The following is a 27,968-nucleotide window of genomic DNA, read 5'->3' on the forward strand; positions in this document are numbered from 1 at the left end:
ACTCTTTCCTAGTATTATGTCACATAAGCCTATCTGGCAGATGAAACTTCACTGAAAACCTGCGGTTGCTGGTTTCACCTAATGGGGTGGAACTGCTGGCAGTTCAACAGAAGCAGGGCAATGACTTTCCTTGCTAGCAGAAGTAAAGGGAAGAGAAAAAAACCTAACTCAAAGAATTCAATAGAGAAACCGAAATTTAAAAATCTATCAAAATATATCTAGCTGAGCGTTTTATAATAAGATTTGGTCTGAGAAATGAACACATCAGAGGGCAGGCATTACATTCCAAATGCCTGATACATTGGAGAAGTGGACAGACACAACAGCATAAAGCCTAAGCAGGACAAGTGCAGGACTTTTACTGGAAAAGTCTATCTGGGTAGCATGTATTAAATATGGAGAAGTGTTGCTATTCTGCGGAGAAGACAAAAAACAGGGTAAATACAGACTATAAACACAGAGAGGCTCTATAGTATGAAGAAGGGATTTTAACAAGGAAGAAGGAGAACTATAATGTAATTCTGTAACTGTATCCAATTTTGCTTATGCCAATAGATCCTATGACTTAGGCAAGAATCTGACAGAAGAGCCAACCAGAAGAGAAATATGAATGATTTAGTAGTGGACTGAAAAGTTTATGAGGAAGAGCCAAAGGAACTAGAAATATTTGATCTGTAAAGGAAAACGCTGAAGTAGATTTGTTCATATGAGCCTTTATTTTTATGCCTTTATTTTATGCGATAAGATCTTTTTTTTTTTAATGTTTCTTTCAGGTGGCAAGGACAGGTTGAAAAGAGGGACCTGAGGAATTAGCACTACTAAGGTTTAAGTAACTTGCCCAAGGACACACGGCTAAAAGATATCAGAGCCAAATTTGGGTCTGCATTTGCTTGACTCCAATACCTAGAACCTTTCCACCATTTCATACTGCCCTTTGTGGGTGTTTTTCTTTGCAATTTTCTTGCAATCCCTGCAAGTTACTGAATATTGCTGCTTTCAGAGGAGGTGGTTATGATGTGTCACTATCTTTGAGTCTAATTTGACATCAACACCAGCTGAACTTGTCAAGTTCTATGGCTTTGCTGTGGGGTTACACCCAAGTAGTTATCTAGTTTTTTTTTTTTTTTACTATACTTGTTTTATATTTTAATCCTTTAACATGCTATATATTATAATATCTTATATATATAGCAATATAGACAGAAAACACAGCCTCACTTTAGCTAAATCTTGAAGGGCATGATATAGTCTTCATCCCATTCAACACTTTAATGCATAAGCCTACTTACATAATTCTTCATTCAGTCCAGGTAAGAGAGAGCATTGCTTTTGGTTCAAATATTCATTACAATTTTAAATAACATCCTATATATTTTAGATTCTCTATTATAATCCCAGTGGAGGCCTTGCTTCCTTCTCATTTTAACAATTCTCCTGCTGATGACAGTGGGATACAGATGTTTTTGTGTGTGTATTTTATGTGTAAATGTCTGTGGAGTATAAAAAAAAATCAGTAATTGTAGAGCAAAAATAACAATAGGCCTTTGACGAAAATACTTTTGACTATGTTAAAAGTTAAAACTTTTGACTATGTTAAAATACTTTTGACTATGTTAAAATGTAAAATACTTTTGACTATGTTAAAAGAAAATACTTTTGACTATCTTCTCTAATGATAGAGAAGTTAAAGAGGGAGGGAGGAAAAGAAGAGAAAATGAGAAAGAAAAGGGAAGAGAATAAAACAGAAAGACAGAAGGACAGAAAGAAGGTGGTTGCAGAAGAAAGTTAGTACAGAGGGAGAAAAACTAGACTGCCCCCCTGGATTGTTAAGTCCTCACTTTAGCTGGTCCTTGTTATAATATCACATGCATCTATGCATAGGCACGAGAAATGATGTGTCCTTTGAAGATAAATCAGAGTATTAGGATTTTTATAATATCAAAGTACATTTGGAGCGTAAGGCAATAATTATACAGTGTCCTTTCAAAACAAAGATAATGTTTCTAACACATCATCAAAAAATACATATGTTTTTTCCCACTGTTCCAGAAATAGACATGGATTTTTCACACCATTCCATGCCAGTTATTTGGTCTCTGTAGTCAATGACCTATCTAACTAAGATGCAAGATTAAAGTTGAGATTTAGTACAAATCTATGTAAAAGAACAAACAATTGGTTTATCCAGTGACCAAAGCTCAAATGTTAAAAGCCTGTACCTGTCCGTCTGTTCCAATGGTGCCTCCACAGTCGGTGAGGAGTTCTGACATGTCATAGTAGCTAACAAACTCCCATAAACAGGCCTCCAGGTTCAGGTTGCGGTAGAAGCGTAAGGTACTAGAACCTCTGATAGATGAACTGAACTGATAAGGATATGTCTCTCCAATGATTTCTGGATTTTTTGTAGCATCAGTCAAGAAACCATGGTGGGTTTTCACTTCGGTATAATCCAGGAGGTTGGAGCACTTGTGGTTTCCAATCCTTGTGCCATCGGGGCTCAGGGTGAGCTCAAAGTTGGAAAGCTCTCTAGTGGAGATGACAGGGAGCATGCCTATGAGAAATGGAATCATTGTTAAAGGTCTTACAGGCAGCCAAGAATTCTCAACACTTTATAATTTCTTTATCTCTTGAGAAAACAAGTGTTATAAAATACTACACAGCAGTGATTATGAAAGTGGTATCCTAGGAACTTTGGGGTTCCCTAGGAATTTCTTAGGCGATCCATGAGATTAAAGCTATTTTCATAATAATACTATGTTATTATTTGACTTTCCAACTGCATTCTCTCATGAGTGCAGAGTAGAGTATTTTAGAGACTACAAGCTGTGATAGATTGCAAAAGGTTTCATGCAGAAGCAGATATGAGAATCCGGCTGTCTTCTATTAAGCCAGACATTAAAGATAACATCAAATATATTAATATATACATTGCCACTCATTATTATTTTTTGTTTTATAACTTGTAGTTATTTTTCTTAAGAGATATTTCTCATGGTAACATGTAATGGATTTATTTTTCTTTTTAAATGAATGAATAGTTAGCAATTCCTCTGTTTTAGTTTTAAATCTAATAAACATTTATAGATATCACCCACAAAAACAAAATGTCTTTGAGATCTTGAAGAATTTTTAAGATGTCCTGAGATTAAAAAAAAAAAAATATATATATATATATATATAAAATTACCACTATACAGTATAGGCTAAGGATAGGTGATCTTCTTCTGTAAAGGGCCAAATAGTAAATATTTTAGGAGATTTGTGGGCCTTGAGGTCTCTGCTGAAACTTTTCAATGCTGCCATTTAATGCCAGCACTTTGTAAAGACATGAACATAACTGTGTGTGATAAAATTTTATTATGGGCAATGGATTTGAATTTCATATAATTATCATGTGTCATAACCTTCTTGTTTTTTTCCCCAAACACTTACAAACATAAAGACCATCCCTAGCTTGCAGACCGTATGAAAACAGGCAGCAGGCTGGATTTGGCCACGGGCCGCAGTTTGCTGAACACTGCCATAAGCGATGCAGCAAAAGGCTATGGAAGAGGTCTTCTCTCTCAGCCTTTCCCACCTCTCCCTCTCAGGTTCTCCTAGAGCAAAACTCTGGCCCCACGAAACAACTGTTCAGCCTCCACCATGCTTCTGGCAGAGGTGTGGCTAATGAATGTTTCATTATGAATGAATATTTCATTCATAAACATATATTTCATAAACATAATGAATGTTTCAGAAAATGTGAAGTCAAGCCCTAAGAGTGGCGTAAGGGACCAACCACTATTTTAATTAGGAAAGAACTGTTACAGGTCTGTTCTTCCCTAATGGGTGCAGCTCAAGTCACATCTCCACAGAAGCCTAGAGATACGGTGGTCATGGAGACCAACATTACACTGTAAAGTGAGGAGATGCAGATTCCTGTCTGCCTAACCCCCCAACCCAGGGCGATTTGGGGGTTATCATAAGCAGAAAAAGCAAGATGTCCTTGTTTTGAGGGAGGTAGATTCTACCTTGTAGTTCCTAGCATTGCCTAATGTTCCTTCTCCCTTACCTACATAAATATAAGTAACATACCAAGTAACAAAGTTAATACTAACCATTTCCTTCAATTATAAAGTAAATTGAGTGGGGAAAAAAAACTTGAAATGCCTTCTGTACATGGGGAAATGTGTGGATAAAGTTATTGACTCACACATTCTGGTCATAGCCCCCTACCCAGAGAAAATGAAGGCAAAATATAGTACTTGTTAGTTTCATTTTTGAAAATTTTATTTTAATGTCTAGAAAATAGCTTAGTTTTGCAATCAATATCGAGAGAGACTTACGAAGCTCCAGCTATGAGATAGCAAATACATACCGAAGGCAAGCATTGAGATATCAGAATGTTTTGCTGGAACTCCAAGCTCACATTCGAAGATGCATTTGTACTCTTTCATAAAAGCTAGCACATTAGCCAAAGTTATTGTGTTTGGACATGTATTACGTTTATGTCATTTTATTAAAATAAAGAATGCGTAAATTGCCAGACTTTTAAAGACTGGGTAGAATGAAGCAGAAACAGTTGAAGGAAGCAGAACTTGAAGCTCAAGTTGCAAGTCGAACACTTTTGAAAGCTTGGCTGTTTAGAAGATTGAGTAAAATAAACCAGGTAATGAGGAGCCCAGAACCCTTTCAGGGATTTGCTTGTCCAAGTCACCTACCATCTATGTGTGGCATCGTGACAGTGAGCTTGATGAGGTTTGTGTGGTCTGCATCCTCAGGGCCCGTGTAGCGCAGTTTCGCTGAGAACGGCTCTGCCCCCACCACCCCAGGCACGCGGGGCTGGCAAAGACCTCGAGGGAAAACGAACATATTTATGCTAAAGAAAAGATCACAGATAATGCTTAAAGACTAATTTAAAAATAGAAACTATTATTTTCCTACATACTTTAACATCCTCTACGGACTAGGGCGTGGCTAAGAGTGTCTACTGTAAGAGAACAGAACACCACGGTCTAAGAAGCAATCACAGCGGACAGTTTAGTGGCCACTTAACAATTTAGAGGTTTTAAAAGTTTGAGAAAACATAGTCACTGTTCAATGTGATTCAATAGGTGTTGGTCATTTCTAGATCATGGTTATAGTCACTAAATAATTTTGATATAAAGTTAGAACAGATAACAATAGAAATGATTGAAAGCCAATAGGAAAAAAGTTAAGTGTAGTTAAACTAAGTAAATTTGATTTTTACCCTGGAATAATATATGTATGATTAGTTATAAAATAAACATTATTGATAAGTGAATAAAACTAAAAATGCAATCATTTTAAAAGTAAAAACTAAAGTGTCCTTAAAATCAGGAAGCAAAATGGGTACAGGAGAGTTTTCTCTCTATATGTCATTTCTTACAGTATGTGTATTATAAATTATAATCCATTTTATATTCTCTCTATTTCTCTGTCTCATATCTCTCAGTGATGCTCAAGAATTTTGACACGAAACTCTTCCTGCAATATTTCCTTTAAGAGAATTGTGATGTTTTCATTTGAATATCATGGAAGGGACCAAGATGCTGGATTATAATGTCAAGAGAACTAGAAAATATATCCTTTCTTTGTTATTTATACAAAACAGAAAAAATAGATATTTACTAGAATAGCAATAAAATCAGAGGCAGGACCCAGCATCTGAGCTGTTTTATTAATAGACTCATTTTAAGGCATTTCAAATTTTTTTGTACCTATACAATTATATTTTAAGAGAAAGTTAAAAACCATGTATTTTAATCCTAACAAAAGAGCATGTTGCATATATATATATACACACACATCTCAATAAACATTTGATACTCCATATATAATGGTGGGAGATGGAACATGTGACCTTTATGTCACAAATGTTCTTCTGAATAGTGTATGCAAATGGAAGCTTTAGAAATAGAATCGTATACATATAATCTTTCTTAAAAAATTGGATTTAAAAATACTTCTGTAGCGTGAAGGCTTCACTTATAAACTGGATTCTTGCCTTTCCAATATTGTCTCCAGTCACATCCTATTCTCCACCCCCAATGCATCCTTGGCTTCAGCCCCAAGCACAAACTCCCTTGTAATAACAAGTGTGAGCCACCCCTGCACGTCCCTCCCTCCCTGTCCCCAGCAAACCCCACTTATCCAGCAGCAGCCAGCTGAGCTCCCTGCGTGGCGTTTGCACCCCTGTCTGGATCTGACCCTTGCATGCCATCCTGCTTTGTCTCCTGGGCCTTCCACCTCTCCCTCTCACAAGCTTCCCATTTCCTGGCTTATTGTTTCCAGAATATTCCATGTTCTTTCATGCTTCCATGAGTCCTTGCTCATGCTTGTTTTCCTCGACTATTTTCAAGATTCATCTTTAGCATCTCCTCTTCGATGAGCTTTTCCTGACCCATTGAGGGCAGAACTAATCACTCCGACTTCTGTATTTCTGTGCCCTGGCCATGCTAACATTTGTCTGTGTCCTCAGCATGACTGTGGATTCCTCAAGGACAGGGATCCTGCCTTATTTTCCTACTGCCAGCATAAAGCCCTGGGTCTGGCATGTTGTAAGTGCTCAACAAGTGTGAAATGAATAAATCGTTTGTTTTCTAATAAATACTTTTGTAAAAAGGGATTTTCATTTTGAAGTGCCTACAAGGTATTATGGCATACATTTGGAAGAATTAATAACCAGAAATTAGACATTTGTGATACTCCATGGTATTGCAGGTTTTTCTTCATGTGAAAAGGGCAATGTCCTACCTTCCTCTCTGCCAATGGTCACAATGGGGCTCATCAGCTCCAGGCCTTCGTCCCCATCGGCGTTCACAGCACGAGCCGCGCACTGCACCCGCGAGCCGGGCTGGAAGTAGATGGAGTCCAGCGTGATCATCTTGGACGATGTGAAAAAGGTGTCGAAGTCCAGTTCTCTCATGGGGCTGGTTACGCCGTCAGGGCCGGCAGGTGCGCTGATCAGCCATCTGTACCGCGTCAAAGTGTCATTGATATTCTCACTCGCACAAATAGAGCCTGTTTTGTCGTAGTCTGAATATTTGGGGTTGCAAGCCTATGGGAAACAAATAACTACGTTAGGACCACGTAGGACCACAATGCAGAAACCACTCCTCTCAGGTTCTCTCTGCCGTAATGTTTGCACTGCTGCTTTGCCCCCATTTCTACATGCTGTTCATAGGACTTCCTCATTTCTATTCCCAGCCATGATAGCTTCTATGAACTCAAACTTCTATGAACTCAGACTTTGCATTTCAGATAGCTTAGATTGGGCATTTCTACCTCTAACTTAATACATATAAAGTTGTTATTCATACCATAATCTCTTTAATCCTCAGCATTGCCAAACTATCCTTGTTCTCTCTCTTTCCTGTCTCCTCCTTCCCTTCCTCTCTCTTCTTATCCCAATAGGTCAGTGAACTTGTTTGATTCTCCGTTTCCACTGTTGCTTAGGTTGGTCCCTTATTTCCATTCCAAGCACCACCTCCCTGTCTACTGCAGGGCCTTTCCTTCCAGCCCAGGGACACATTGCTGCCCTGCCGACCTGCCAACATAACCCCTCGATCATCCTTCTGTGCAAGAACTCCCTGCTACCCAACAGTCATATTAAGGATCAGTACCCAGTTCCTTAATATGACATTTAGAGATTTCTATAAATCGGCACCAAATTTTTATTTCTGCTTTTCTAATTTAACAAACATTTTTAGCATACCTATTATATGTAGGTCATTATATTAGGGCTGTTGTGCTATAAAAATAAGTCATGGCTTTAGCTCACAAGGAGCTTACAATTTAGAGCTTCAAAAGAAGGCAAGTAAAAAAAGTAGTGATCTCGTGCCATTTCTCATGCTACTCTTCTAGCTGTAGCTCATGTTGCAATCCCTTCGTCCTGGAATGACCATCCCTTATCTGGCTCTTATCCTAAAATTGTGGGTCCCTCTGCCCACCTCCACCCTTCCCTTACCCATGGAGATGCGGCTCTAGCTCCTCAGTTATAGCATTGTCATGGTAATGATCACATCTTGCCTTTTATTGGAGTTACGAATTTCTACATATTTTTCTCTTCCTTATTTTTGAATTCCTTAAGTACAGAGTTCTTATTTTTATTTTATCAGTGGCAGACGCTGAGATAACACACTATGTACACATTGGCTAGTGAACCTTTGTTGGGTTAAGGAAGAAAAATGGGAGCTTTACGTGATTAATGTTATATTTGCAAAGTTCAAAGCTGAAACCTGTAGTATTTTCCTACTTTTGCTTCTTCACAACAAAGCCCATACTACATTGGTTAAGGTTTAAAATTATTTAAAATAATGATCTTACAGTTTTCCTCAATTTTTTCAATTTCCTACTCACTGTGATACAGATGACAGGATAGCCAGACACGGGTCCAGCGCTCTCCTTAGCTCTGGACGAGTCGTCGTACATCAACAGGGACATGATCTGAGGAACGGATGGAAAAGTGACATCTGCCATGCTGTTCGTTTCTTCTATATACACAATGGCCTTGGTCGCCTAGGAGGAAAAGATAATCATCACTGATTAAGAAAGTACTAGCTTTTCTGTGCTTTGATTGTACAGGACAATACGCTCAGCAAACCCGTGGTCTCGTTATAATGAAAATTGTCCTACTTGGAGCCCCTGCAGAGCAACGGGCCCCCTGTGGCTTGCTGCACGTGACCTTGGCACCTTGCTCACATCTCATGGTTCCAGGGGAGGGTACCTGGGCCTGTGGCTGCTAATCCAAAGGTTGGCCAGTGGCCCTCAAGGTATTTGGACTTTGATTTTTTTCTTCAATTGTGATGATAGTAGCTAAATCTGTCTTGGGGTTATGAAGTAGAAGTTCTATCACAAAGTCAATCAGTTGATGATGGAAGGAAAGCTGAACGAGAGCTGGAGAGAAGGAAGTCATGGGATAGTATGGCCGTGATGAAGTCCGCCAGGGGAAATGACCAAAGCTATAACGAGACAAGGCCCAAAGGCATTGCCTGAGCCACAGGGGACACTAAGTTCCAAACAGATGAGGAATCAGTAAAGCTCTGCTGCTGGACACAGTGACAAGAACACCTTGCCACAAATCTACCCTGGCTCCTGAATAACTTTCAGTATCTCACCACATATTGCAGTTTCCAAACGTGTATTTACATGTATATTTTTAAAAGAAGCTTTTATCCCTGGGAGTAATTTGAGTGAATCTCTCTTCCTTTCACCCAAAAGTTTCATATACTATGCCATAAAAATAATATCAAAGATTCATTTTTATATGCTCAAGACATGAAAATATGTTTGATAAAGATTTTCTGCCCATGCTTCTTGAATTTTAAATATGACTTGAAAAAAGGCAAGGCAGTGCAGCAGAAATGCATTTTTAATGAAGATTAAAAAATGATAAAAATATTTAAGGAAAATAATTTTTTCAACTTGATTTCATACTAATAGTGAAACAAATATTAACAATAAAAATAATACTGTATATTTAAGTATAGATATAAAAATAGATCTGTTCCTAAAATGACATGTAGTTTTAAAAATTATTTTTGGTGTAAAGGTCAAGATTCTGTTTATTTGGAGGAAAATCTGGTTGATGATATTAACATAATATCAATTAAGTAAGTACAGAAAACAAGTTTGAGGACTGTAACATTTTGGTCACAAGTCATTTGGTCATTTGATGTATAGACATCAAATTCTGATAAAGCTAATAGAAACAGGTGGGGATTTTTTTTTTTTTTTTTCACTCAGACCCAAAGTATCAACACTCACTAGGTGAACTGCTGTTGACGAAAAATACTACCATCATCGTAGCAGGTGGGGATTTTAAGGGTTAAAAAACTGTTTTGTGTAAGCCTGGCTTGGTGGCTCATGCCTGTAATCCTAGCACTCTGGGAGGCTGAGGCGGGCGGATTGCTCGAGGTCAGGAGTTCGAAACCAGCCTGAGCAAGAGCAAGACCCCGTCTCTACTATAAATAGAAAGAAATTAATTGGCCAACTAATATATATAGAAAATTAGCCGGGCATGGTGGCGCATGCCTGTAGTCCCAGCTACTCGGGAGGCTGAGGCAGAAGGATTGCTTGAGCCCAGGGGTTTGAGGTTGCTGTGAGCTAGGCTGACGCCACAGTACTCACTCTAGCCTGGTCAACAAGTGAGACTCTGTCTCAAAAAAAAAAACAAACAACAAAAAAAACTGTTTTGTGGGTTCAAATGTATGTTTTAATGAGTGTGGCACTGAGTAACAGTCCCCTCTAAATTGAGATGATGTTTCCTCTCTGGAGATTAATCCCAAATTCAATCATTATTGATTGACACAGGGAAGGGAAGCGGGCTAGCATGGGGCCCAGTGACTCTAGTCCTTGAGTTTCTACAAACATGATTTCTCAAAGAAAGGGATAAGAATTTCTTGATTATTTCTTGATTATCAATTTCTTGATTTACTTCGGTGGTAAAAAGAAATTACACATATCTCTTTCGTGTAAGGCTTATACAAAGTCTCCTCACTTTGTTGTATACTAGTGACAGCATATATGGATTTTCTCTGACAAAATGCTGGCCATGAATTTATAGACACCTTGCATTACTTACCTGAGTCTCTGCTATCATATTTTCATCGGGTTTTAGGTGAACGGTGAAGGCCTCTCTCATCTCTCTTACCCCATCAAAGATGACTTCAATTTCAATACTGTGCTGGGTTTCTCCTTCCTTAAACTCAATTTCTGCAAATGCAAAATCACAGATATAAATCTTTTGCATCTGAACAGTTTTTTGCCAAGCATTTTTTACTGTGGTCCGCAATGAGAAATACTGGTCCATTTTACATTGTGGACCCGTTATATTTATGTGTGTGTGTGCATATGCGTGTAAAACAGAACCAAAAGTTTAAGAAACAGCATTTATTCTTTATGCATTACACTCAGATATTTTCTATTCTGTTCTTTTTTATCTAAAAGAAAATTCTAATCATAAGATATTGATTTGTGGGTCCACAGTTTGAAATGATGCTCACTCATGGGACAACCAGTTGTTCTAATATTGGGACTTATCAGATAAATTCATCTGTCATTCTTCTGAATTTCTAAACCATTAGAACTCAAGTCAAATGAATGAGATCACAGGTATATTTAAATGCGAATGATATTTACATTATGTATATATGCAGGAAAGTTGGATATAAAATTTTGAGTTTTTTATACGATGTCAAATGATATTTCAAAAAACTACCCTTTGTTGTTGTTCTTAGAAACTCAGAAAAGTTGCTTTAGATAAATGTTAGCATTTTTTCCCTTGCTCCATCTCTCTCACTAAAAAGAATTGCTTCATTGTCATGAAAATTTAGTCCAATTATCAAAATCCTTTTCTTAACCATTCATTTTGAAATTATTAAAACATTAAAATTATTAGATTTTACTGAACTCATGATTAACCAGCTGACTGTACTGCTAACCTTGGAGAAACTTTTTCGTTGGTTTTACGATACCTTTGGAGATACTGTTTCAAATAAGCAAATACAAAGAATATAAGGCATAATCATTCCAGTTAGAGGAGATAACAGTTGCTGCTTTCTGATGTAATTGCAGTTCAATCATAATACTTCTAAATTATAAATCTTTTAGAGTCTGGCAGAAGAAAATGCATCTCCAGTGTATTTTACTTTGTGTACTTCCATTTTTTAATTATCAGGTACAAAGAGGGCTTTTTTTCTGTTTATCTTTAAAGATAAAGACTTTTTTTATCTTTAAAATTAGTTCTTTCAGCTTCTAGATACAGCAGTTTTTCCTATCAGCCTTAGTGTGTTCTTTGAGCCTATCAGTCCTTGGCTTCTCAGACCTGAGAAAACTGATCATTGTTGGCCTACTAATTTGTTTGGTTTTACCTGTATAAGAAGACATTAAAAAATTAGTTTTTAATACTTAAAAATCTGGAGATTTTATAAGAAAATGTAGATTTTTAAGTTCTTTTGCACCTTTCTGCACGGCAACAGTCTATGGCAACCAGGCTATGATAATACAGGCTTTTCTCAAGAAAGGAATGGACTTACTGGTTTAATGACATTGCAATAATTCTTTTTCCTTCATGTTTCCCTTGCTTCACCCATTTCCATGCCTTGTCCTAGCATGGACATTCCTACTTGAATGTAAACATTCAGGTTTTTGTAACCCTCTGAGTTATACAAATCAGATTTCTAAGACATTAAAAAATTAAATATTTAAATTATTGTTTCTTGATAGTACACTTGCTAGATGATAGTCAAATTTTGTCATTCACATTTATCTTTATCTGTTACTTTAGACTTTTTTCACACACAAAAAATTTCAACTTTTATTCTGTATTTAATTTTTTTCTGCTTATTTTTTTCTTGCTTATTTGCAAGAGGCTGACCTCAATAGGAAATACTAGAATGTTCCTGAAAAAAATTCATAAACTTATGGACATAAATTTATGTTTATTCGGTTAGTAAATAATTATGAAAGAGATTGAGCAAGAAAGAAGAACTGATTTGATTACTGATAAAAGTAAACAGAGAAATGGTCCCAAACTTTGCAGAAGGAGAGGGATGGAAAGTATCCCTAAGCAGCTCCTAACTCCTAGAGAATTCATGGTCTCTGTGGTTGGTCTTTCACCACACTTTTACTGTCCTTTGTTAACATAAAATTTTCTAGCTTTAGCTTTAGACTACTGGTATTTTCTAAGCTAAAACAGATTATCATCCCACTGTCATACATATTTCAATGTAACAGAAAATTACAGAAAAATTATCACTTAATATGTGATTACTATAACAAAGACAGAACCAGCAAAATGTTAAAGTAGACTCAAAACAGAAGGTCATCTGGCACATCTCAAAATTTCCCTAAGACCTAACACATGCACCCTGTAAGTCATATGGGGAAATCCTGGAAATAAATTTCATTGTTTCCATTTTTCTGAAGATGAACTGAAGAGTGTGCCTATTTTTATTTCAATTGGAAGTTTCTCCTCTTTTTCTCAAGGGCGCCAGCACTAACACACAGCGTTGGCAGGATCCATGCGGGGACAGTCCCCGGGAGCCCCGTACCTTCGGACACGGGGTGATAGTCTTCTCCGGAGGTGGCCGAGCCATCCTTGGTGTGGACTCTCACAATGGAAACCTTGGAAGTGTCTCCTTGGCGGATCACTGGGATTGTGAGGACCACGGACTCTCCAGGTTCTTTGGGTTCAGTGACGCTAAATTTGGTTTCTCCAAACTTAATAACAGTCTCTAAAATTGTGGGAAACACAGACAAATGAAGTTGTTAGTAAAGGGAATGCTGCTTCTTCATTTCTCATGTTTCTTTCTATGTGAGAGGAGCTTAGTTACTATTACAGTCCTGGCTTCTCTCTGTCCCCTCACTCCATATGGGTGGTGTGTGCGAAAGGAGAAGCTGATACCTGTGGCCCAGCTCCTTCCTAGGAACTAAATAGCTCCTGGAGAGCATGCGCTCTGGGCTATTCCCCTTGTGCCCTAAATTATAAGGTTAACAGGCCACTGAACAGGGGAGGGGAGGGAGGAAACTGTTGGCCTGTAAATGTTTGGGATTCAGTATTTAGGTATAAGTCACATTCTCCAACGTCAACTTTTTCAGTTTGAATGGTTTATTTTGTTCCCCATTTGTCTTAGTCTTTTTCCTATTTGTTTAATTGCTTAAAAACCCTAGTCAGAAACAGGCGGTTATTTTCTGAGCCACCTACACCATTAACATGGGTAGATTTCAGTTCCCGATTTATAGCTGAGCATAGGAAAGGACTTCTTACTATCAGCGTCATCTCGGATCCTTATCAGAGTTTCATTTTGTTCACCAATTGCAGCCCCGAAGGGGGAGCTGCTCTGCGGAGTGCCCAGTACCAGGCGGAGCTCCTCCACCTCCTCGTAGAGAACGTCGTCCATCAGCTCGAGGATGCAGGGCTTTTCAGTCTCACCTGGAACAAGAGTAATGTCAGCAGGTCCATCACATCCCATAGGCCAAAGGGCCACATCTGCAACTGGAACGTAAGCACCACAGAGGCAAGGGTATTGCTTTTTTCCTGCTGTGTCAGTGCAAACGATAGTGCTTGGCATGTAATAAGCCTTCAATAGGTATTTGCTGAAGACATGAATAGATGTTTGAATAAATTCAATGGTAGGCCCTGATTTGTCCAGAGACTTTCTTTAATTCTTGTCTTCAAGTTCTGTCATTCATTTTAGAAAACACGGGAAAAAGTAAATATCAATTCTGTTTATGAATTTCTAGCATTATGATCAGGAAGCAAAGTTAGCAGCCTTTGACTTATTGAACAAACCATTGAGCCAAAAACAATGAGGTCTTTGCCTCTAAAAAGGGGGACCAATATTATATCTTGAACTTTCTTCTATCTGATTAATAATTCTTTAAGACATTTTAATGGCTATAATATATACCATCATGTGGGTGTTTAAATAAATAATTATCCAATTATTGACAATTTGTTTTCAATCTTCCATTACTATAAATAACTTTGTGATAATCATGCACATAAGGAAATCTTTCTACACATTTATGATTATTTTTTTTAGAATATGTTCCTATAAGTACAATGAATGGATCAAAGTGATCAAATATTCTAAGGCACTGGATATATATTAAAAATATAGTATCTATTTCCTTTTATTTCATTCCACTTAAACAGTAAGTTTAATTCCCAGCATTGTGAAATCTATACACTTGATATGTTCTTGTCCACTAAGTTTTGAATAAAAAATATAGCACATCACTGGAGTGATGTTAACAGGTCATTCATTCAACCAGCTAAAATCTACCTCACCTTATCATTATTTACTGCACATAATACCATGCCATATGCTTGTCAAAATTCAGAAACTTGTATTTCCCTGATGTATATTTCTCCACAAAATCTTGGCTTCCTCAAATTTCATATAAAAATTTCAAGCCCAAGCTTACCAGGGAGAAATGTGATGGTGGAGACATCAGTGTTTGGGCGTTCTTCGAAGTCCATCATCACCTGTGCAGACCCCTGCCGGGTGTAGCATCTCACCGAAGACCTGTACTGGCTGTCTCCACTCCTGTGGATCATTGCAACCACCTGCCCGTCATTCTCACTGCCAGTATATACTCGTTCTTTGAATTGCATCTTGGGCACTGCAAGAACAAACAAACTCATGGATCAAAGTGAGCAGAGTTTCCTTACCAAAAAGTGACATTTCAGAATATGTGCTGTAGTGGAAAAGACAACAGACAAGTGAGAAGAATTGGATCTCCTCTCAGTCACTTGCCAATGTTTTGACCTTGAGTAAATCACCTAACTTTGAGTTCTGATTTTTCTACCTTTGAAATTCTGCCTATTTTGTGGAGTTAGGATACGCAACAAAATGCTAAACAGTGGACAAAAACACAGACCTTAAGATATTTATTTGTGTCTATATACATTTCTTAGTCATGAGCATTTCAGAATGTCTTGATATGAAGAACACTAAATGTTATGTACGTAATTACAAGCATAGTTAACCCAGACCATGTTGGGAAAGTTGACAATGAATGTGTGTGTATGTATATAATTTTTAGTTGACACCTATGCTAGGTCAATTATGTACAGGTCTCATTGACAGTAGGTTAGACTCCTCCAAGCACTGTCAGAATCATCATGGTTGAAGAGTGTTCAGAATTCCCTTGAGATGACTCGTCAGAGAGCCCTGCCATGTGTCTAGCAGTTAGTTGTCTCAGAACAAGGTTTTTGGCACCTTATTAGGGAAATTTTAGGAGTGTCTGGGGGAAGGAGATGACAGCAAGTGTCTTGTGTTGAGAAGTGGAAAAAGACCATTGACACTCAAGGGTGTGTGTAATTCCACATGGTTCCACCCACCTGTGTGGAGGGGAATTCTTGAGACACAATCAAGACCCTGATGATGATACTACTTTTTTTTCTTTAAACTTTGAGAGGAAGCTAAAAGTTTTCTTCTGAGACTGACTAATGTATCAAAACAATCAGGAGAAAAGAAGATGTGGTCCACTAGAGTATTTGTATGTATTGAACTATGTCCCTCTGAAATTCAGATGTTGAAATCCTAACCCCCGGTGCCCAAGAATGTGACCTTATTGGTAGGTGGGGTTTTTACAGGTGCGTAATCAAGTTAAAATGAGGTCATTATGTGTGTCCTAATCCAATATGACTGGTGTCCTCATAAAAAGGGAAAACCTGGACACAGAGACACATGGAGGCACAAGATGTAAAGAGACATGGGGACAAGATGCCCATCTACAAGCCAAAGAGAGAAGCCGGGACATTCTTCCCTTACAGCCTTCAGAAGGAACTAACCCTACCAACACCTTGATTTTGGATTTCTAGCCAAAACTATGAAACGATAAATTTTCTGTTGTTTAAGCCACCCAATCTATATAGTGATTATACCTGCATATAAACTATATTGTGTATATATAGTTTACCATTTTATATATATCTATAATACCTACACACACACACACACACCTTGGTTTATAATTTTACTTATCATTGTAAAATTCATAAACACTCACAATCAGAGGCAGAGTCATTTATGGACACTGTGGCTTTGCTGGGCTCGCCGAGGGCTGCGTTCATAGGCATCCGAAGCACTAGTTCAAATGTCTCCATTCCCTCCAACACTGGCTGTCCGAGGTCATCCAGAATGACAACACGAACAGTCTGCATGTTGACTCCAGGTGCAAAATCTAAATTACGACTGATTCCCACATAGTCTGTTCCAGCTACGGCAATAATAAAAGAATTAGTTGGGTACCGACTAAATTTAAAAAAAAAAGAAATAAATTATGTAGATATATTTATAATTCTTTTTTTTTAAAAAAAACAAAGACAAGCATAGCCTTACAAAAAAAGTACATTTACTGAAATGCAAAAGATTAGTATGTACATGGTTATTGATGTGGTAGACCAAAGAACAGGTTTTGAGCTTTATAACTAATGGCTGGACTTTGGATTAATTAATTTAGCTTTCTGTGTGACAGTTCCTCCATCTTTATTTTGAAGTTCTCTAATAGAGCTTATAAAAATCAGTATATAAATCAAACGTATATAATCCTCATAAATTACATATGAAATATATACATTTAAAAATTTTTTAACATTAGTTAAATATTTCTATTTCTTTGCTGGAACCACTGCAGAATATCCTATGTAGGTGTGAGGTTGCCTGTTGATCAAAGCAACACATCTCAGTCATAAGCTCTGTCCCATACACCCAGTGGCCCTCACCACAGGCGGTGAGAGCAAGCTTCTGTTCTCGGTGACATATTTGATCTTTGATTTAATGCTTTTCAGACTAATGGGTACATATCTAATGTTGATACTTCCATTTATATCTAAAGTGCTTAAGTATAAAACTGTCCTTTCCTCTTTAAACACTCCATAAAGACAAAGTAGAGGAGGATAGTTCAGTATTATTGCTTTTTTCTTTGTTTTCATGCTTTTTGCTTCCGACTGTCATTTTGTATCTACTTTATCTCTGAATGTGGGACCATGTTTGAGTTCATCTGCCTTCAATTCAGTTTTTAAAGTATCTGTATCTCCTTGGGGCTCTTTGTGTAAGTTTTCCTTTTCCTCTGCTCCTTTCCCTTCATTCTCATTTCTCTCTCCCTCCCCCCATCTCTGATTTGAATTTGTCTCCTAAAAATAATGAATGTGGCTAAGCACATGTTTATTGGGAACCGATGACACGCAAAGCACCACGCTGTTTCTGCTACACTGAAGACCTTAAAACCTAAGGGAGACTTTTTAAATGGTTTGACCCTGATTGCTTTCTGTGATGAATGTGTGATGTATGTATGACATACATGTGTGTTCACATGTGTGTGAGTACATGAGAGAGTTTGAATCACTCATGTGAGTACATGAGAGAGTTGAATCGCAAAAAAGAAATTTGGATCCTATGCTTGCTCTAAACTTCATGATCAACTGTTTGGAGATACAGATCCCAAAAGAAAAGAGGGTATGTGCTAGCAGGGGCAGATGTACAATGAAGTGTGGGAAGAGCCTTTTGGATCCAAAGTATTTATGGGGACAGATGGTTAAAATGAAGAGGAAGTCAACTGAAGGCACACACCTGCATGACACTTAAATGTCATTATATTCTTGTGAAGGTGGTCAGCCCATAATGTCATAACTCTCAACGATGTTAGATTTGCCAAGAGAAGAGAGCCAATTCATGCAAAGATAGGCATTAGAATTTAGAACCTTTGAGTCTTAATTTGTAACCTGACCTCTCATTCATGCCCCTCAACTGTACTTTCTCTTTGTAGTAAAAAAAAAGGACCTAGATTTAGCTCCTAGATAGTATTAAATATAATTTCAGAAAAAGAAATATATTCAGCCAAACTGCAGTGATGGAAATGCAGTATGTTAGCTTTAAAGAAATTTATGTGTTGGTAGTTGAAAACTGCGGAACAAGCAAAGAGCTGGTGTGGGAAACCACTCACCATCCGCAGAGGGAGGATCCGTCTTCCGAGACCTCACGGTGACACTAGAAGCCCTGGACAGGTCGGTGCCACTCCTCCACACCCGCACTTCCACGTGGCCGGCACTCTCGTCCACGGAGTACGCCACGTCGCCAAAGTAGAAGATGGGTTCTGTTAAGATCAGAACAGAACCATTTCTGCTCTTTTTATTTCTTCACAGTCAGCTCTATCATCATCATGTATTGTTACTAAGATAACATCTCTATAATCTTTAGATTTATATAGTTGTTAGGTTTCAATATCACTGCTTAAAAACAAATATCCATATGGTAAAGTGCCCATATATGGTTTGTCCCCCATATATGGGACTATAACTGGCTCCTAAATGTACCTCTGGAGGCTTAGCTAAAAAAGTATAATAGCACCAAGTGAAACAAAACACATAAGACTGAAATTTTTTTAAGTTTGGCCCAGCCACTCATTTTATCGTTTTCTACCAAGTTTCTACTCTGGAATAGCAATGTAGCTATTTGCATGATGCCATCTTCCAATCCATTATATTTGGGTTTAATCCACTGTATTTGGGCCTGTTATAAGCATTACAGTGAGAACCTATTGGTGTAACTAGACTAAATATGTATAGTTACCAGTCCTGAAGACTTTACGGAAATCAGGGTCTGGTCGCAGGTTACCTGTAGAGTTTTGGGATGCGGTATGACAACCGATGTTTCACTAAATAAATAATCTCACACGAAGAGGTTAACATTTGTCCTAAACAGGTATGAAAATGATACAAAGTAGGTCACTAAGCTACGGCATGCGCTTCGAGGACATAGTATTCTTCTCCAGTATTGATGATGAATTTGAACTGATATAATCATTGTTTCCTGTTTGACGCTACCTGCGACCAACAGTTTCCCTTATGGTGTAGCTGCCAGAGGTCTCAGGTGTAGTAGTCAGCTGACGAACAAAGAAAACTGAGAGATAATTTGTAAGCTTACTTTAAGACAGGAACTTATATATTTTGAATATAGGCTCATAGGAAGTTACAAAAATACTGTTTACACATTGAGCTTATAAACAATCATTAACAAAGATAAATTACTTGAGTGCACACACACATAAGGTAAACAGCCCTTGGACTTGAGACATTCTAGTCACTTGTCTCTGGTCTTAAGAAACTCAAAAGGACTGAATCTGAAAGGACATGCAACTCACATCACTATTCCTTAAAACACACAGCTGTTAAACAGATGATGTCATATTTCAGAGCATCCAGCTGTAATTTCCGAACATGCCAAATCAAGCAATACCCTACAACAGCGCTCACAAACCATTTGGAAAGCCAAAGTAAATCCATTTTGTGCACTGCTCAAGCTCAGTACAAATTCTTTATTTCCCTGCCCCAAATAAACCACCTTTATTAAACTGCAAAGGCTTGTTTTCTTCATTTCTTCATATGGTAGCCATTATAAAGAGCATATAGCTCCCCTGAGTTCTTGAATAATATCAAACCAACCTTGGAAATTTTGTTTGCATATTTTGGTTCAGGGGGTGATAAATCTGCCTCCAGCACAGCTCACCTCCTTCCCACCCTTCCAACTGGGACGGTGCCAGGGCATGTGAGTGTGCGTGTACACACGAGGGCGTTATCTTGCTAACCTCTGTCAAAGCAGCCTCAACCGCCAGCCGGTGCATTCCTGACATTTCTCACTCCTAAGCAGGGGGCAAAGGTGAGGACAGAGAACCCAGAAAAGGCTTATTCTGACCGGATGGCCAAACCAGGCACATCTGTCTGTCTTTTAAAAGGCTTTTATAATTATCATGGAGGCTTGATCATCTGCAACCAACAAATGATCTCTCCAAGTCTCCTCACATTCCTGGCAAAGCCATAGCATCACACAAATTAGGTTTCTGAGTTAGGGGAGAGAGCTGTGACATGCAGCAAGGTAGGGTCTCCTGTCTAATACTGATACCCTCCACCTTCCCATCTCCCTGCTCCTCACAGACAAGCAAGAAAAATGGAACAGAATAAAAACACGACAGTGAGTCCAACTGTTAAACACCAAATGAGCTACACATCAGGGACAAAATTGTGTTTCGCATGTGTGTTTTCAGACTTATTCTGTCAACTATAGAACAACTGTTTTACTTTATAGCTTAATGTATAGTTTTTATTAAGAAAAGGAGTCCTATGTATGTGGTACTCTGAAAACTTACCTCCTAGTTGTCATTCAGAATGAAGATTAATGACAATAGTTACCATATATGTATACACATGTGTGCTTTATATGCATGTGTGTGTGAGAGAGAGAGGGAGAGAGAGATTGAGACAGTATGGCACATGTAACAATGCCATAAATAATAAGAGTTACATAAATTATTCAAACAATATCATCATATTGCCTATTGTATAGCACATTGTTACCTCCAGTAGAAAGAAGGAGGAATGGAAATAGAGTTTTCATACCAAATCCTTCAATTTTGATATAGCAGCTAATAGAAGGAGTTAGGAAACTTAATGAACTGTTCCCCTACAAGAACACTTTTGATTATCAGTAGATTTAAGTTATTTAAATGATTTCTCTCCTCCTCTGTGCTCTACCCAGGATTACTGAAAAGCCAGTCCCATAACTTCAATCATTGCAGTTAAAGTTTGAAGTGATTATTATGAGATTAAAACACAATTCAATAGTTTCCATAAGAAATAAAAACCTTATTAACTACCTAGTTTCCTGAGCCATGAATAAAAAGAAATGGCAGACATCAGTGTCTTTACATCTTTCCAGTGTAGATGAATGAGAACTGAAAAGTGATGATTTTCATTTCAATTTCTCAATATCTTTTCAAAATCTCTAAAATTTGAATATTATTTCTAATAATCACCACTGAGACAAAACCTTATGTAATATGAATGAATTAAAGATCCTTCAAGCAGTGAGTTGAGTTACAGATGTCACTTAAGAAAAACAGGAAGATGTTCCTGGAACATTTTTTTTTTTTTTTTTTGAGACAGAGTCTCACTTTTGTTGCCCAGGCTAGAGTGAGTGCCGTGGCGTCCGCCTAGCTCACAGCAACCTCAAACTCCTGGGCTCAAGCGATCCTCCTGCCTCAGCCTCCCAAGTAGCTGGGACTACAGGCATGTGCCACCATGCCCGGCTAATTTTTTGTATATATATTTTTAGTTGGTCAATTAATTTCTTTCTATTTTTAGTAGAGACGGGGTCTCGCTCAGGATGGTTTCGAACTCCCAACCTCGAGCAATCCGCCCGCCTCGGCCTCCCAGAGTGCTAGGATTACAGGCGTGAGCCACCGCGCCCGGCCGTTCCTGGAACATTTTAATGGGTGCTAAGCAAGTACAAGGAATAAAGGAATAAATGGGTGAAGGCTGTCAAGAGTTGAAAGATACCTATGCAAAATCCAGGATAATTGCTTATCCTGGCAAATGATTACTATCTATGAGTAAAATTTTTTAACTCATCTTACTCAGGTAAACTTTTTTATGGCCTAAGAACTTTTTAAAAAAAATTAAATAAATCAAAGATCTTTGTAGATCAGTTATGGAAATACCACATCAAACCTTAAGGTAAATTAGAAAAACCCTATTTAATTCTATGACTCAGCTCGTCAATACACACTGTGCCTTGTACTATGTCTAGGTTCACAAACTTAATGGAGAAAACAGTCGGTGGCTGATATCATTACCTGGAATGGGAGGATGATCACATAAAGCCCCACATCTGGCAGCCTACACACACTTAATACCATAAAGCAGTCATCCCTCATCACTCCACCACCCTCAGATGACACTCCAGAATGCATGTTTATTCCCTCTGCAGGGGAAAGATAAGTTATATCCAAATTGTCTGGGAGCAGTGCAAGGGAGGTTTTGAAATGGCCTAGTGAAAGAGTGTGAAATTCTTTATCCTTTTTTTTTTTTGAGACAGAGTCTTGCTCTGTTGCCCAGGTAGAGTGCAGTGGCATCAGCCTAGCTCACAGCAACCTCAAACTTCTGGGCTCAAGCAATCCTCCTGCCTCAGCCTCCTGAGTAGCTGGGACTATAGGCACGCACCTCCATGCCCAGTTGATTTTGTCTATTTTTAGTTGCCCAGCTAGTTTGCTTTTTTTCTATTTTTTAGTAGAGACAGCATCCTGCTCTTACTCAGGCTGGCCTCAAACTCCTGACCTCAAGCAAGCCTTCCCCCTCGGCCTCCCAGAGTGCTAGGATTACACATGTGAGCCACTGTGCCCAAGAGCATGAAATTCTTAAGAGAATGCAAACTCTACTCTCTATCCTTTGTGGTCTTACGCTTTTCAATAAAGGGCACAGATCAAGGTGTTGACCGATGAGTGTATTTTAGCTCATTAAACATCAATGCGCTTCTCGAGCTTGGGGAGACTTTCACTACATACGGCACAGATAGGATCACATTTGTTTCCTGCAAATGCAAGAGAAGAAGAGGCTTGGCAAGCTGACAGCACACACACTTGCAACAAAGACAAAGGGAAAATAATTTAAGTTTTTTTCCCCAGAGGGAAAAAGTGAACTTTTTTGGGGGGGAGGGGTGTGCCTAGATGCATGTTTACAATTACACCGAGTCTCAGGAGATGAAAGGCAGAGGTGCCAGCAATAATTGCTATCTGGAGCCAGATCTTATTTACTCGTGTGTATGCGAACCATCAGTCAAGGAGGCTTTGTAGATCTAACTAACATGTTTGCTTAAAACGAATGAAGTAAAGCATAAAAACGCTGTCTTTTGGTTAAGTGTTGAGAATAATACAAAGCAACCTCTTCAAACTGTTTCCACCTCAGATCTCTCTTCTGAGCTGTGGACCTTGAAAACTCACTGCCTACTCAATCTACTTCCCACAGGCACCTCAAGGCAAACTTCTCCAAAACAGAGTCAATAGGGTCACCTCCACTCCCCTTCCTCTGGTTTCTCTATGTCTCACTGCCACCACTCTCGGTGTGGCCAGCATCACCTGCCATTTGAATTTAGTGGCCCTCCCCCAAAGCCAATCTCATCATGGGAATTAATCCCTTTGCCTAAAACTGTTCGATGTTTCTCACTGCTTTTAGGGATTGTTCACAAACTCCTTAACATGGGTTACAAGACACTGAAACATCTGGTCTTTGTTTCCTCTTATACCTCATGTTAACCCCTTTTCTACTTTATAATCTGGTGTCTTGAATATCTTATACGTGCCACTGCCACTGCTTGGCATCCTCCTCCCTCCTTCTCATTTGCAACTGCTGCTCTGCTCATCTTCCAGGCTTCTGTTGAGAAAATCATCAGAGCCCTCACTCACCTTCTCCTGACACTGCATGTGTGTGTCCCACCCTCTCTGAGCTCTCCCAGGGGAGGAATCAAGCTTCCTTCATTCACTGATGTTTCTCCAACACTTAGCTTAATCAATGCACTAGACGCTCAGTCAGTATTTCTAGGGTGAACTAACATCAAGCAAAGTAGAATTATTAATTTGCTACAGCAAATGTCTGTCCTCATGGTGGGTGAGTTAGAAGAGAACACTGCATCGGGCAGTGGCAGTTAACAAGCCCTGCACGGAGGAGCAAGTGGTTGCCTCTGCAGTAAAATGGCTCATCTGGCTGCCCTTCTGGTCTGGAAGAAGTCCACCAGGGAAAGGAAGCTCAAAGAGAAGGGGATTTCTCCCCCTTTTCTTTTTAAATACTTTGCCTCCAGTGGCTCCCAAGTTCAACAGGCATTAGAATTACCCAAAGAGACTTAAACATACAGGTGCTAGGGCCTCATCATCAGTTAATGGAATCAGAATTTCCAACAGGTGCCTTCAGGCACCACTGTTTGTCTGTTTGTTAATAGGCTTTATATTTTTAGAGCAGTTGTACGTTCACAGCAAAACTGAGCAGAAGATACAGAGATTTGCACCTACCCTTTGCCTCCTCATAGACATAGCACTAGTGTTTTTGAAAACCTTGACAGGCAACCAACTTGGAGTCGGCAAGCTGCATGTTGTTTTAACTCATTTCAGTGTCTTTAGCAATGGTAACTTAATTGTTATCTATCACATTAGTCGTCTTAAATTCAATACTTTATTTCATCCTTACAAGAGTCCCCTGAGGTATGTACTATATTAATCCTGTTTTCACAGATAAGGAAATCAAGGATTAGGGAGATTAAAAGATTTGCCTAAAGTTGTACTGCACATCAGGGAAATGGTGGAGCAAGGATTCATCTCTAGATAAAGCCTGAGCCCTCAACTGCTACTAGGGCAAGAATGGAGTCTATGTAAATAAGAAAGGTTTCCACAAGATTCTAAAGGGCAAGACCTTTACCCAGCAATTCAATATATGTGGATTTATCACATATAAATGCTAACATAAGTGTATACAGACACATGCAAAAGAATGTTTATTGTACTTCATTTGTTTTAGGGTGCAATTGGAAACACACCCACAATCCAATCATGAGGGAATTGGTTAAATTACAGTTCTTTCATAAAATCAACTACCAGGCTATGAAACAGATAGATACATATGTTTTCTCCCCTAGGTAAAACAAACAAACAAACAAAAAACTAATTGAGATATTGATGCTAAAGGTGGCTCTGTGATTCCATATCTTGCACCCTCCACTTGGCTTCATCAGCAGCAATGACAGATTAAAAATTAAACATCTTGTGTTATTTCTTTTTGATAGCTTTGAAGATTTTTCCCTGTATCATTAATATACTTGATAAGAAAAGAGAGGTCTATGCTCAATACAAGATACACTCCACTCTGTGGAGTGCAAATGAAACAGCACATCATAGTGGACAGTGGAGCCAGGGTGTGTGGTTCTGCAGGTCTCTAAGTCTGGAGATAGGCAGGGAATCAACTACTGAGGGAGTCATAAGAAACCAAACTAAAACACAATTCAAGAGCACAGGCAAAATATAGATTTTTCAGGCATAGCAGATGAAGAGGTCTCATCCACCTATAGAGGCACTCTGAAAAATTATTAAAAATACAACAGAAGTAAATTCAAAGGACTGTGAATGTAAGAAACTCTGTTGAGCAAAGAAATCTATTGATATTGAAATATGCTGGTACTGGGCCTGGTGGCTCACACCTGTAATCCTAGCACTCTGGGAGGCCGAGGCAGGAGGATCGCTCAAGGTCAGGATTTCGAGACCAGACTGAGCAAGAGGGAGACCCTGTCTCTACTAAAATAGAAAGAAATTAATTGTCCAACTAAAAATACATAGAAAAAATTAGCCGGGCATGGTGGCCTATGCCTGTAGTCCCAGCTACTCGGGACACTGAGGCAGAAGGATTGCTTGAGCCCAGGAGTTTGAGGTTGCTGTGAGCTAGGCTAATGCCACAGCACTCTAGACCAGGCAACAGAGCGAGACTTTGTCTAAAAAAAAAAAGAAAGAAATATGCTGGCAAACACAAGTAACCACCAACTAAAAGCACAAATAACAATGATAATCAATATTTTTCAATTTAATGCTAAAACTAAACATTGAGACAATAGTAAGGAATTATAAATGCAGAAGTTCAGTGAATAGCTAAACTATTTTATCTGGTCTTGTTCAAGAGTGCAAGCTTTCTTAGAAAGATGATTAAGTATCTTTGTTAAAATTATAAGGGTTGCTATCAAAAGGACAGAAACCAGCAGAGAATAAAAAATAACAAAGAATAACTTTCTCAACATAACAAAAAGCTGGGAAGGAGAAAGAAAAAAAAAAAGAAAAAGAACAAGTCCATATGCATGAAACCAAATAAAAAGCCCAAAGGTATCCATAATTAGAATAAATTTAAATGAATTAAGTTTTCCTATTTGAAACAGTTCATTGGAAACAGTTGGATTAAAAAACAAAGCTACATGCTGTTTATAAAGACAGGTGTAAATTAACATTACAGAAAAATGTGGAAAATACAATAATATAAAAAGCATATATTAGATAAAGAGAAACAAAAGTAAGTCATGCAGCAGTATTAAAAGTCTAAATATAATTTAAAGCAAAAGCATTAAAGAAGAATTCTGCATAATACAAAAAGATAGTCCACCAAAATTAAATGATAATCTTAAATTGATATTGAAATACATAAAGCAAAAATAGAGATAATTACAGAAAAACATGAATTAATCTGTAATTAGAGTGAGTTTTTTATTGCACAACTTTTAGAAATTGATAAAGGAAGCAGAATGATTTAGTAAAACTATTAAGAAATTACAACATAAGCTTTGTCTAATGTATGTACGCATGTTCCTATCCCCAAAATAAAAAATTAGTATTCAAATAAAAACTTCCATAAAGTTATAACAAAAAGTCTAACAGCAAATGGGAAAATTGGAAAATTATATAAACATGAAAGTCTCAGAAGAGAAGCTTGTTATATGTAAATAATTTGATTAGTACTCAGGAAATGAAAATTAAAACACTGATGAGATACTATTTAATACTCTAAGATTGGCAAGACCTAAATAGTTCAATAATTTAGAGTAAACAGACATTTTCAGAATCTGCTAGTGTGAATGTAAATTGATTCAATTACTTTGGAGAGATTTTGCAAAATCTGGTAAAATTGAAGTTGTACATCCAACACAACCCAGCTAGTCTAACTTTAGGTATATACCCTATAGAAGTTCTGCATATATATATATATACATATATAAAACATTTACAAGTATGTTTAATGAAACATTGTTGATACTTACAAAACTAGGGGAAAATCCAATGTCCATCAGTAGGACAATGGATAATTAAAACTCATCTAAAGGCATCAAAATTACTAGATCTTCAAAATACAATGCTGATTTTTTTAAAAAGCTAATTGAAATAGATATATAACCATTTTATAGATGTTACTGCTCTTGGTGACTATGTCAGTTGAAAGCTACAAGTAGAGATTAACAACATTTTATGTGTTGTGTTTGATACCTTTAAAAGATCTGAAGCAACTATGAAAAACAGGAACTTAGTTTTACATAGAGCATAGCATATATTATGCTGTATTATTTTTGCACTTTTCTATAATGATTTTTTTAAACATGGTAGTTCTAGAATGGTATGCATAAAATAATTCCATTTTATTAAATTGTCTGTATATATTATTGATGCATAGAGAAATAAGTAAGACTATATGTTAAGCTGCTAACTGGTTACTCCTAGGGATAGAATTATAAAGAAATTTCACCTCCTTTGCTACATTGTTCTTATATACATTCATTTACTACACATTTAACTTTATTTTTCAAGTAGCATCTATTACTTTTGCAAATAGGAAAAACAAAGAAAAAAAACCCAATGAACTGCCTCCTGTTATTAATAGTGACATCTTTTTTAAAAAAATTAGTTTTAAATGATTTTGACTAGGCTTTTCCCCACTTTTCTTTCGAGAAATACTTTAAATACATAAACATATATTCTTAAGAATGACCTTATATCTAGACTTTAAAAAGCATTTTCAAAGTTCTTGTTGAAAAATTAAAGTGCAAATGTATATAAAAAGAGAAAGTTTGAAATTATATATCATTTTAAAGGCGTGTTTTGACATTTCTTTT

At 37.7% G+C, this 27,968-nt stretch overlaps 1 protein-coding gene and 1 non-coding gene across 2 annotated transcripts in view; both read right to left on the bottom strand.

Annotated features, from left to right (window-relative positions):
* FREM2 (FRAS1 related extracellular matrix 2) overlaps positions 1-27,968 on the bottom strand; it is a 165,314-nt gene that overhangs the window by 23,913 nt on the left and 113,433 nt on the right. Inside the window, exons 7-16 of the mRNA XM_020290416.2 lie at positions 18,460-18,609; positions 16,525-16,734; positions 14,935-15,132; positions 13,772-13,936; positions 13,056-13,238; positions 10,586-10,716; positions 8,362-8,520; positions 6,757-7,060; positions 4,701-4,832; positions 2,220-2,551 (exon numbers count right to left, since the gene is read on the bottom strand). Coding sequence (XP_020146005.2) covers positions 2,220-2,551; positions 4,701-4,832; positions 6,757-7,060; positions 8,362-8,520; positions 10,586-10,716; positions 13,056-13,238; positions 13,772-13,936; positions 14,935-15,132; positions 16,525-16,734; positions 18,460-18,609 — 1,964 coding nt within the window. The remainder of the gene's footprint in view (positions 1-2,219; positions 2,552-4,700; positions 4,833-6,756; positions 7,061-8,361; positions 8,521-10,585; positions 10,717-13,055; positions 13,239-13,771; positions 13,937-14,934; positions 15,133-16,524; positions 16,735-18,459; positions 18,610-27,968) is intronic.
* Positions 9,740-9,810, bottom strand: LOC142875319 (small nucleolar RNA SNORD56). The gene has a single exon (XR_012922709.1). It is a non-coding gene; the product is annotated as a small nucleolar RNA SNORD56 (small nucleolar RNA).

The sequence above is a fragment of the Microcebus murinus genome, chromosome 13 (assembly GCF_040939455.1).
Source record: "Microcebus murinus isolate Inina chromosome 13, M.murinus_Inina_mat1.0, whole genome shotgun sequence".
In the NCBI taxonomy this organism is placed as follows: Eukaryota; Metazoa; Chordata; class Mammalia; order Primates; family Cheirogaleidae; genus Microcebus; species Microcebus murinus.